Here is a 13,083-nt window from a genome sequence, read left to right on the forward strand (position 1 = left end):
TTATTGCCTTTGAAACTCCTAACCCTAGACATGAAATTACATAACAGAGTATATCATCATCAGTGAGGATTAACTGGCCTCAACAAAATTACAAGATGGGGAAAATAAAGTCTCATTTGTCAGTCGGTTTCTTCTGGCAATCAAAGGCTTCCCTTAGACTTCAGGAGGTTCATATTTTTCAATGACAGAGATGTGATGTTGGCAAAGCACTGCTGTACTTTCAGGCTTGGATTAGAATGTCCCCACACTTACTTTTTCCTCCTGTTCCTGGCCAAGAACTTGCATATGAGAACCAGACCAGAGGCTCCGGTGGTGAAAAACAAGCACAGTGTCTTCAGGGCTCAGAAGGGGAAAGACAGAAGTCAGTGGTTCTTACAATCTGCTCTCCTTGACATTCTGCTATCCTTGAAAATCACTGGGGAGCTTTTAAAATTCCAAAGCCCAGACAATTACAATGGTCATTCCATAAATTACCAATTGAAATCAAATCTTGAAGGATGGGACTGAGGTGTCAGTATCTTTTTAAATTCCACGGGTGATTCCAGCATGGAACGTGTCCACTCTGCCTGTAGACCCCCTTCAGCTACTGTTTTTCGGGAATTTGTGTCATCTCATTAAAAAGAACCTGACAACCTCTGGGGTGCCTGGGTGGCTCAGTCGGTTAAGCATCTGACTCTTGGTTCTGGCTCAGGTCATAGTCTCGTGGATCCTGAGATCGAGGACTGCCGGGCTCCCCGCTCAGCAGGGAGTCTCCTTGGATTCTCTCCCTCTGCCCCTCCCTTCACTTTCATGTGTACACTCTCTCTCTCTCTCTAATAAATAAATAAATCTTTTTAAAAAATACTTAAAAAAAAAAAAAAGGACCCGACAATCCCATTTACAAGTGCATTAGCTAGGGTTCATCCAGGATATTTTCATAAGAACAAGGGATTCAGTAGTGTCTTTTGTTCAGTGAGTTATAATCCCTGTTTTTGTCACAGTGACATTAAAGTTAAAATTAATGAAAAGTGATTTTCAAACTGAAGAAGTGTCCAATAGAGGCTTAGAAAAAATAAAAATTACATGTAGTGATTCTTAGTGTTAAGTATAACTTGTTGGGCACCTGGGTGGCTCAGTTGGTTAAGCGACTGCCTTCAGCTCAGGTCATGATCCCGGGATCCTGGGATCGAGCCCCGCATCGGGCTCCCTGCTCTGCGGGGAGCCTGCTTCTCCCTCTCCCACTCCCCCTGCTTGTGTTCCCTCTCTCTCTGTGTCTCTCTCTGTCAAATAAATAAATAAAATCTTTTTTAAAAAAAAAAGTATAACTCGTTGCATTTTAGATAGATTTTCTTACTGAGCTAAAACTCACATCAAAAAATGCCATTTTAACCATTTAAAAGTAGTTTTTAGTGTATTCGCAATGCTGTGTAACCATCACCACTTCCAGTTCCATCACCTCAACATGAAACCCTGTGCCCGTTAGTACGCACTTCCAATTTCCCTTCCCCTCATTTCCTGGCAACTACTAATCTACTTTCTGTCTCTGTGAATTCGCCTATTCTGGACATTTTATATAAATGGAGTAATATAATATGTGCCCTTTTGTGTCTGGCCTCATTCATGTCACAGAATGTTTTCTGGGTCCATCCATGTTGTAGCACGTATCAATACTTCATTCCTCTTCATAGTTAGAGAGTACTCTGTGTTTATGCCACATTGTGTTTATCTGCTCATCAGTTCACAGACATGTGGGTTGTTTCTAATTTTTATTATTATGAATCATGCTACCATGAACATACTTGTACAAGTTTTTGTGTGAACATATGTTTTCGGTTCTCTTGGTTATATACGTAGGAGTGGAATTGCTGGGTCATATGTTAACTCTGTGTTTAACTTTTTTGAGGAACTGCTAAACTGTTTTTTCTACAGCAGCTGTACCATTTTACATTCCTTCCAGAGGCTCTAATTACTCCAATTAATTCTCTCGCTTTATATTTTGATTATTTGATTATATTATCTTTAACATTTGATCATGTTATATAATACCAATATATTTAATTATTTGATTATATCATATTCTATAGATATAATTATTCGATATATTTATCTAGGATGTCCCTTACCTTAACCAAACAGAAAATAAATTTTACTGAATGTAATGCTAATTGTTTCTAGGACATCTGAAAACCATGCTGTGCAGAATAAAAAAAATTTTTTAACAATGAAACCATGGCAGTTCTATTTCCTAGGTTAGTTCTGCAGGGCAGTAAGTATGTGTGTTTGAGGTGATGTTCCTGTTTCCACCTTCCAGCGGGCTACACTATTGGAACCTGGGGCCACGTAGCCGTGCTGGCATATCCCCCTCTCTAGCCAGAGGACAAACACCAAGGAAAATAGGGCCTTTGTCCTTCCACCCAAGCAGCCCTGTTGGTTTTAAGAAAACTGATGGGTAAAGAGCCTGAAATCTAGGGAGAAGAGAGAAAAAAACATTTTTTGAGAACATTTTAAATCAGCTAGGGAAGTATATGATCACTCTGTCCAGGACAATTAAATGAAATAACATGAAAACACTAAGTAAGCTAAATGCGCCAGAGACGTGCTATGGAAGAGAAAGGAAAGAGGAGAAAGATCATTGATTAATGCCCCTGAGTGTTGAAAACTACGATTAATTATGTTCAATCATAAGTATTTAAGGAGGACAATAAATTCTTTTTTTTTTTAAGATTTCATTTATTTATTTGAGAGAGAATGAGATAGAGCACGAGAGGGGGGAGGGTCAGAGGGAGAAGCAGGCTCCCTGCCGAGCAGGGAGCCTGATGCGGGACTCGATCCCAGGACTCCAGGATCATGACCTGAGCCGAAGGCAGTCGCTTAACCAACTGAGCCACCCAGGCGCCCCAATTCTTACAACGTATTCCATGAAAAATAAATTTGCAACATAAAGCAAGTCTTGGTAAAAAGATACATGTTTAAATGCTAGTCGTAACGCATGCACACTCTCTGCTTCCCGACGTTGCTGGCCGCGTGAGCCATCTACACAGGCTGTGTGCAATTAAATTTCCTGCCAGACCATGTGTGCCGTAAACACTTCTCCAAGATGCTAATGACAAAGTTCAGCTGACTTGACATTCATCTGAAAGTAACTAGACATGTTCACTAAGCCTTTATTTTAGTGAGCCCTACCATTTTTTTAATGAACCAGGAACCATTGTTAAAAGTATACTAGAGTTTAATTTAAAATAGAAGGAAATGAACATTTCGGGAGAGAGCTTATGAACTCTTGTTCTCAAGTCTAAACCAAGAAGTGCCTGAGAAGACTTTACATCTATGCCCTCCTCAGTTCCTCAGAGAACTATAAAGGAAAACAAGTATGAAGGTGATTTCCTTACATAAAGTATTGTCCAATATGAAATACTTTATTAAGTTTTTTGCCAATTTCTACCATTAATTTAAGGCCTTTTTTGCCAATTGCCTACAAACTCACTATTTGTGGTTTCATAACTGCTTGGCAATTCCATAGGTTAAAAAACAAAAAACAAAAAACGCTAACCAGTCTTTTTTTTTTCTTTTTATTTTATTGTGCTCACTGACATTATGTTATAAGGCAGTCCAGTTACGCTTGACAATAGTGATCAACCAGGAAGTTTACAGATTTCTTTTACCATACTTTGACAGCCAGCATCCATCAAGGACATGACCTTCAGGAAAAGGGGATAGGTATAAGGTTCTCTTAGTTGGAGGAATCACTGATTTCCTGAAGCTCTTCATATATAAGAAAAGCACTTTGGAAATGAAATGGTAAGAGTACTTTGGAGAAGGACGTGTGGCCTCAAAGCAGAGCTTCAAAAGGGAGGACCCCCCCCCCCGCCCCAAGCTAGGGGAGGGATCTAGTCCTCTAAACCTAAATATTTACAAGTACTGTGCAAAACTCAGTACCCCTCAGTGCAGAACCTCATCCCCAGGATGCCCTGGCAAATATTGAGGCTGGATTTCCTTTACAAACAAATGACACATAAAATGTTTAAAGTACGATTCAACCACCCAGCCCATTCCATTCAGGGTGGCTTTGGCTTAGAGAGGTGGAATCATTGGATGGAGTCGTTGTGACATAACCAGAACTCTCCAAATTCCAATTCAGCTTTAATGAGCTTTTTCTGAAAAGATCATTGCCAAGAAGCTGATAACACTTGTGACATGATTCCAGAGTACCCAGATCATCAGGGAAAAGCATCAAGTAGCATTCTTAATATTCCAGAGATCGTCTTCAGCCAGCCCCACAGTGTCTGTGTGAGGCACTGATAATTTTCTTCCCAGCGTGAGGAATTTGAATTGCTTCTCAGGAACACATAGAGAAAGACTTTGCTTGGATTTTCTTAATTTAATACTAATATGTGATAATATAGCAACATCCTCCAATTATCTACAACTCAGACTTCAGTAGTTATGACCGTCTAGAAGACAACCACAGAAATCCGCTCTAACCAGCGAGGGAAATAGCTATCACCATATGACCGCATGTACTTCAGATGTTTCAGCTGGCACACAGTCCACTGTGTGTCTTGCTTTTCTCTCATTATAGTATTTCCTCTTTCATTGTTCATGCACATATAACCACATACTCTGATTTGGTCTTATCACTTCTTCCATCTTTTATGATTAAAATCATCTTTGATGTTTATTCCATAAAATTGTTTTCTTTAGGGGCGCCTGGGTGGCTCAGTTGGTTAAGCGACTGCCTTCAGCTCAGGTCATGATCCCAGGGTCCTGGGATCGAGTCCCACATCGGGCTCCCTGCTCTGCAGGGAGCCTGCTTCTCCCTCTCCCACTCCCCCTGCTTGTGTTCCCTCTCTCGCTGTGTCTCTCTCTGTCAAATAAATAAATAAAAATCTTTAAAAAAAAAATTGTTTTCTTTAGTACATCTTTACAAGTTTTAATTCTTAGTCATATTAAGGATGTCGTTTTGTTGCCCAGCTGCTGCCCAACTCAAAAGGAAATTCTCAACTGATTGTATGTAGTTTCCCTTTGGTCCGAAGGGAAGGGTTTCCCTTCCAACTTCTGCCCCCACACAAGTTATCCAAGTCCTCAAGCTCCATTCAGGGATGATAACCAGTGCCCAGGACTGGGGACAGCAGATGGTCCACATGACATGGTGCAGTGGAGGTTCCACATTTCAGGGCAGGGGGCTGCTGAGTGCCTCCCACTGCACAACCCTCAGCTTTCTAAAGAAGGTTGTCCTTTCCCACCAACCCTCCCCTCCCACTTCGATTGCTCCCCTTCTTCCTTCTCCCCCAACCCCCAACAGGAAGCAGACATTGGGAACTGGTGTGTGACCTCCTTTGTTTTTGTTTCTGCTTTGTCATGAGTAGAGGATAGAAATGCATGTCTGGTGAGGGAGGGTAAGAACACAGGACTACTTCATTGTGTAACAGCTGCTTGATGGCCTTCCCTCTGCATACTGTCAGGAAGACCATCTTCTTCCAAGGAGAGAGCTACTGGGCAGTGAAGAAGGCAGCCAACTTTGGCCGGCCCAGCTAGTCTGACTGGCAGAATCAGCCATGGTCACTGTCAATGGTGACATGTTACAACCAGCAGTGCCTCCAGCTCTCTCGGACACTGTCCCTCTGTCGGTGTAGTTTGAACACACTGTCATTCGATCAACATTTAAAGACTTGAATTTAGTAAAACTTTCTTCGAGCTCTCTGAATAATAATTTCAGTAGGAATACCAGTTTAACTTCTTAACTAATTCCCATTACCAGTTTATAGTCCATCAGAAGCTTAGGCAGGATTAGCATTGAGACATGCACTGTAGACGCGTATATTTAAAATATCTTTTAGTTCTCCAGCGCTCATCATTTACTCTTCTGAGGTGATAATTAATATTCATATCCTTCCCACACCCTCTCAAACTAGACTCGTGGGAGTTTACACTACATGTCACTCTTTTCTCTTTTTTCAAGCTCTACACCCAACGTGGGGCTTGAACCCACGACCCCAAGATCAAGAGTCGCACGCTCTACTGACTGGGCCAGCCAGGCGCCCAAACCAAGTGTCACTCTTGATACAAAGCTCTGCTAGAACTGATCAGACAAGCTAATAATGTGGAAAGCCAACTTTTCAGTACTTACCTATAATTTATTTCTCTACACCAGTGGCTCTCAACCTGTGCCACACATTGCAAGCACCTGGGGAACTTCTAAAAATCATGACACCCAGGCTGCACCCCAGACAAATTGACTCAAGTCTCTGGCAGCAGGCCAAGGCATCAGTGTCTTTTAAAGCTCCCCTGTTGATTCCAATGTACAATTACAATTAGGAAATGCTGCTCTTAGGGCTTGTCAGCTTACTCATTTCTGAGAATTGAATTAAGGGCACATCTGAGCTTGTCATTTTTCCCTTCTGGGAATTTTTTGAGAAGCAAGAGAAAATTGCCTAACAAAAAAGCTACTATTTTTTGCCAGTGCTGAAATTAGGCTTGAAATCACATGGACCTGTATTTTAATCCCATCTCTCCTACCTACTGCAGTATAAACACCACTCACTTCTCTCAACTCCAGTTTTTCACCCATTTCTAAGTGGACATAATGCCCACCTTCTGGAATTATTGTCAGTATTAAGGAGACAATATATGTAAAGTATTCAACATGATATAATATGGAAGGTGAGGTATATAACATGGTATTAATAACTAAAATAAATATGTAGTTGCAAGTCAAAATCCTCATTTTCAAAATGAAGACTCCAAAGAGAAAATAAAAATGAATCCCAAATCTATTGTCATGATTTTGAGTGCTGATCGGTGTTGATATTAACATTTTTTCAGAATGTGGGACCACTTGAGTTAGAACACTCATTTCTCCTAGTGAGAATTAATTTAGGGACAAAGCGAGGCTCTCTTGTCAAGTGTGGCTTTCTTTTTAGACTTGCTGTAAATGGATATTGAACTATACTGTCTCTAGGTTTAGGCTAAAAATCATGAGAGAGCAGGAATTATTACTAGTTCAAAAATTATTGTTTGTGGCTCATCAGAGAGGACCTGAGAATGTATGGTAGCCATTTGTTGTCTTTAAGTGAAATATAAAACAACTTCTACTAGGATATTCAGACATAATTAGAGAGGTCCTCATTTTAAGGCCAGTACCTCTCAGACTTGGGAAACCTCAACAAGATGCTAAGGAGGCGAACTTTAGGAATGCCAGCTATCTTCAGCCACAGTCGTAATAGCTGAAGCAGGAGGTGACTGAGAAGGAGCTAAGCAGCCAGCTACACTGCAGTTCTTCTTGCCTCCAACAAAGAAGTTATGTACTTTCCCACTCTCATTGTGACTCATTCCATTTGCTAAGAAAAGTGGCTTATGCCATTGTTGAACACTGCTTTCAAGTTCTGATATATTGGATTCATTTGTTCTGTATAAACAGCATTCAGTTAATATTATTCCCTGCCCTTCCTCTGAATTAACCCAGCTTCTGGGACCTCTGCTTCACACTCTCTCACAAGTCTGTAATCAAAGTGTCAGCCAGGGCTGTGGTCTCACCTGAAGGCTGGACTGGGGAAGGATCAAATTCCATGGTTGTTGGCAGGATTCCGTTCTTCAAGGGTTGTTAGACTTGCTAGTTATTGGTCAGAGGCCACTCTCAGTCCTTAATCATGTGGTTTCCACCAACACGGCAGCTTGCTTCACCAAAACCAACAAGAATGAGAATCTGCTGGCAAGACGGAAATCACAGTCTTTGTAGCCTAATCACAGATATGACATCCCCTCAAATCTGCCATATTCTGTAGGTTAGATTAGATTACATTAGCAAATTATTCAAGGAGATGATATACCAAATCTTACAAACAACAGGAAACAGGGATCATTGGGGCCACCTGAAGAGTCTGTCTGCTACAGCACTTAACAGCACATACCCAGACGTGAAAGGAAGAAGGAAGGAAGGAGAAGAGAGTGCAAGGAAAGAGAAAGAAAGGAGGAAGGTAGGGAAAGGAGGGTACGCAGTGAAAAATACAATCAAAAAAGGCAAATTAAAAATAGCTTGGCTGCACTACGTCTGTATCAGAGTTCCTGTGTGGGCACACACTTCATCACATTAGCACCACAACTATGAACCATGAATTTCCCATTTCTTATTTAGAATGAGGAGATAATAGGGGGCTTTCTATACATCGGGAGTTAAAACGTAACAGAATAAACAGGCATACTAAGTTTAAGCAAGAAAAATGTGTTTCAAATTAATTTTTTTAAGTTTTTTTCCCCCAGCTAGCAAAATTTTTTTTTTCCTTTTCTGTTTCAAGTTTTTGGGTTGGGTTTTACTATTCTTGCCATTGTGTGGTAGGCTTGTTGCACAGGGAATATGAGAACCTGAATGGTGTTTGCTTTTGGTATTCTCTGGTTGTTTCTGCTTAAAGGCCAAAATTATGTTTTCATTGTGTACATTATTATTAATGATGATATACATCGTTTATTGTAAACGTGAAGTTGTAAAGTAGCTTGAATCTCATCTCTTCCAGCCTCTCTATTGAGGAGACTGAGGCGCAAACGGCTTGGGAAGATCAGGGCTGAAGAGTATCAGAGCCATAACTCAAACACAAATCTCTGAATTTGTAACCCAGCGCATGTCCTCTTCTTAAACTTCTATGCAGAGGAGTAGGCAGAATCTGCAATACTCTCCTCAAACCTGCAAGCATTAAAAATAGTTGTGGCTTAAATATGTTTTATTAATCGCTTATTTTCTGGGAGGGTCTGCAAATAACCTTTTCAGTTCTTCAGCTAATAGAAAAAGAAATATTTCCAGGTATTCTACTGTATAGTAGGTGCTTACTTAACGAAACACACACCTCTTTCACTATATTCATTTGTAGCAGATCATACAGGCCCCTACATTTCAGTGCTCTCAGAGAGGTTCATAGGTGCTGACCACCTAGAGGGGGCTGAGCATCTGCCCTTGGTACCAAGCAGATCCTATCCATGCCCTGAAACTCTTGTCAATCGCTTAGTTACTACAGGAAAAGGAATATCTCTTACAACCATATGACCATGGAATTTCATTAAGAAAGACATTCTACCACCCCCAACATGTGTTCTCAGGGCAAAGGACCTATCTGCAACTCAGGATTTCCTGAAGATTCATTTTCTTGTGGCCAGACTCTTTGGGGCAGCAGATGTTCTAAAATGAGGACACATTTCCCCAGCCTGAGCTTCTTCACTGCATTCATACGGGTATCAGTGGAAGGAGGATGGGGTCTCCATTTCCCAGCCCCTTACCTTCTTACCCTGCTCATCTTTCTACGTGGGATTCCCCCCTCCCCAGCCCCCACTGAAAGGGAAACCCCACAAGGACCAGAATGTTAGCAGTTTTGTTTCCTGCTCTACTCTTGGAAGAGGGCCTGGCACAAGATAGATGTTTTGTATTTGTTGAATGGATGGCTGAATGATGGATTCACTTAGAAGGTTTATAATATCCCATTCATTATGATTTTGCTGACAAAGGGAAAAAGAGGCGTGTTTTGGTTCAGAACAGCAGATATGAACCTGGAACTTGGAATCAGGGATTTTTATGTGTTTGGTTGCATGCTGTTTATTTCTAAATTATGTTTTAAAGTATTCATAAGACTCCTTTAAAATTGAGAGACTCCCTATTGCCCAGGGATGAGAGCTTTAGATCAGAGAACAAATATATTAAGTTTCAAATCTAATGGAAGACTAATCATATAAGGAGGGGAAAAAAAAGAAACTTGGCCATCTCCAAAATGGCCATGGAACTCAGAGAACAATGAGAATTGATATACAAAAAATGAGTTTTGTCTCAGACTTGTCTGCTGCAGATTTCATAGATGCAGAGGCGTTTGGGCTAATATCCTAACACATAGGAGGCAATCACCACTTCCCAAATTTGAGTTGACACATAAGTATGCAGAAGTTTTTTAGTCATCATCTACCTAATGAATGTACAGTCATCATCTACCTAATGAATGTATAGTCATCATCTACCTAATGAATGTACCTAATGAATTCTTTTTAAAGAATGCAGACCTAAGTGGCTTTTTATAAAAAAATTTAAAAAAATCTATAAAAAGAGGAAATGCCCTGTAGTGGATGCTGCGGTCCCAGGCCACGTCCCTTTGTCCCACCTGATGCGAGTGCATGCATCTGTGGTGCACAGCCGCCATCGTGCACATTGTCACGTCCACTTCGGGAGCCTGTCCAGGCTTCTGTCAAGCCAGGCAGGATCTTCAGCCCTTGTGCGGGTGTGCCCTAGAAGTTCATGGGCATGAACACCTCCAGGGCAGCCCTCAAGCAGTGGAGAGCGGGGGTTGGGGGATATACACCGCAGTCTCCCCTCCTTCTCTAGGACACACTCCATGCTCTACAGCTTCTCCGAGAGGCCTCTGTGGAGGTGGGCCCCTGGCTGGCCACCGTGGGAACCCACTGGACAACACACGTTGTTAGCTGTCCTCCCTCCCCTTTCGACTCTCCCTGGCCCCTCACTTCCTGTTTCTGGGGTCACCTTCCAAATAAACCCTACCTCTAGTTCTGGTTTCTTAAACAGGCCCTAAAAATAATGTTTGACATGAAGACAGAACAGTTTGTCCCTGGAATCGAGAGCTGACAGAGAAATAACTGGCATTACAACGAGCTCCTAAACTGTGACCCAGGAAAACAGTGTCTCTGGAGGAAATGGTTCTTCTTTACCACTTTACATATGAGTTTTATTAGGACCATACCTGACCTTCCTGATTTCATGCTTTGCCTTTTCTGTTTATTCTGCAGATTCTTCTGGGAAGCCTAAGTTCACCAAGTGCCGTTCACCTGAACTAGAGACTTTTTCATGCCACTGGACAGATGGGGTTCGTCACGGTTTGAAGAACCCAGGATCAGTACAGCTGTTCTATATTAGAAGGTGCAGGCTTTATGCCTTTCTGACTTTTCCATGCCTTTCTGACTTTTCCATGCCTTTCTGACTTTTCCCTCCATGGATTTTCGGTTGAAAGTATACTGAGTTGCATGCAGTGGTGGACATAGAAAGCATTTTTTTTTTTGATGACTTAAATGTATACATTTATTCAGAAAAAGTTAATTAAGCCCTTACTATGCGTTTGATGCTATTTAAGGCACTGGAGATACAGTGCTGATTACAAAAAGGGTAAGGACCCTGGCCTCGTGGAGCTTCATTTCCAACAGGGGAAGACAGACAACAAAAAAATAAGTAAAATAAATAAATGTCAGCTAGTAAAAGGGTTATTAAGAAAAGTAGAAGCCAGAAAGAGGATAAAAAGTGCCCACACTGTGAATGAGTACATGCGTGTGCATGAGAGTGTGTGAGGGTGAGTGTGTAAATATGAGTGAGCATATGTGTGAGTGGGTGAGAGTGTGGGTGCAAGTGTGCATGTGCAGGAGTGTGTGTGAAGTGTGGGTGTGTGTGACAGAGGGAGTGGTGAGTATGTGCATATGAGAATGTGTGGAAGCAGGTGTGTGGATGGATGTGCACAAGGATATGAATGTGTACGTGTATATGAGAGAGCGAGTATGTGAAGGTGTGGATAAGGGTGCATGAGTGTGTGTGCATGTGTGTGTGTGCAGGGAGCTTGGGTGATGCTTTAGATGAGCAGCTCACAGTGGGCCTTGCTGACGTGCTGTGTTATAGCAGAGACAGAAGTGCAGTGAGAGAGGCCCACAAGAATGTCTGGGGGAAAACTGTGCCGGAGAGGAAATTACAAGTGCAAAGGCCCTGAGGCCAATCTGTTTGAGGAAAGCAGGAGGCCCGCATGGATGGCACAAGGTGAAACATGGGGATGTGACATGAGCAGAGGTCAGAGACTTAGCCAGAGCCCGACTGCGCCAAGCCTTGTTGGCCATGGCTGGGCCTTGAATTTGACTTCATCTGTGGTGGGCTTTGAGAAGACGTTTTAAAAGACTCAGCTTAGTGTCTAAGTAGAAAATAGACTATGTTCCTATTAAATTAGTTATACTCAGTAAGGAATTGTAGTACTTTTCTATTCCATTTTGACCGGTGGTCTTCTAAAATAACAGAGGAAGAGTGAAATGAAGATGTCTCAATATAATCACCATCCAAGTAGTTTCTTTCTGACCCCGCACCTGGAATTATTTCCATTTCTGTTTACTCTTATGTTGTACCTTTTTTGCCTTTTCTAAGTTTTAGGTTCTAACATTTTATCATTTCCCCGTTTCCACCCAACCCCCAGGGGAAGCCTAAGCCAAGATTCAAGGGTAGCCGGGACCCTTTGTCCCAGGGTGGGAGCGTTCACGGGTCCAAGGCTGAAGCCATCTATGCCACAGAGGAGCAGGGGAAGGGAGGGAACAGGCCGGGAGCAGCCAAAGACGTGGGCTCAGGGCCAGCAAGCCCGCATCTCGGCCTGACTCTGGCACTCGCTGAGGAATGCCACGCAAAGTAGTCAGTTCACAACTCAGCTGCTTCATTTGTGAAACAAGAGACGGCAGGTCTTGTCTTATGCCTTCTCGTGAGAGTTTGGGTCGATAATACATGAAAAGCGCTTAGCACTGCGCGTGGCACAGCATAGATAATCACCAAATGGTAGGTGCTGTTACCCTTGGTAATATGGTGGTAATTTAAAATCATAATGATACAGAAAGCCAATTCCTGGGCTACAAAAATGACTTTTGATTCTCTCCGGCTACTGATTATTGGTCTGTTCTGAGGCTGTTGTTAGTGCAAAATGGGGTACTCAGTATACAAGTAAATAGTTTGAGGTAGCAACCCATACTGGCCTTACCCACTTCCCCGGTGTGAGGGAGGTTTCCTGGATGTGCCCCAGAGGGCACACAGATACGACATGGCTGGGCACCCAAGGCACTTTTTTTCTCTTAGGGCTGACACTACAGAGAGGTGGGGGTGAAGAGGCTACACTGCTTTGTGGAAGTACATTTGGACAGGAGGCTTATATGTTTGGTAACACTTTGGAATATCCGTTGGATTGACTGTTAAAGGGAGAGAGATTTCGGAGGTACAGAGAGCCGGCTCAGTGAGGACAAACTGAGTTATTTGTGCAGGCACAAGGAACTAAACTGAAGAGAGAGAGGGCAGAGTCGGGCCCACTTTATGGAAATGGGTTATTACCAACCCTAATA

At 42.3% G+C, this 13,083-nt stretch overlaps 1 protein-coding gene across 3 annotated transcripts in view; it reads left to right on the plus strand.

Moving 5' to 3' along the window:
- The window catches only part of LOC118006541 (growth hormone receptor), a 257,625-nt gene that overhangs the window by 214,051 nt on the left and 30,491 nt on the right, over window positions 1-13,083 (plus strand). For all 3 annotated transcript variants that reach the window (XM_034999247.1, XM_034999245.1, XM_034999246.1), the window contains exon 4: window positions 10,747-10,876. In XM_034999247.1, coding sequence (XP_034855138.1) covers window positions 10,747-10,876 — 130 coding nt within the window. The remainder of the gene's footprint in view (window positions 1-10,746; window positions 10,877-13,083) is intronic.

The sequence above is a fragment of the Mirounga leonina genome, unplaced genomic scaffold, assembly GCF_011800145.1.
Source record: "Mirounga leonina isolate KUSES-001 unplaced genomic scaffold, KU_Mleo_1.0 Mir_97, whole genome shotgun sequence".
NCBI classification, from domain to species: Eukaryota; Metazoa; Chordata; class Mammalia; order Carnivora; family Phocidae; genus Mirounga; species Mirounga leonina.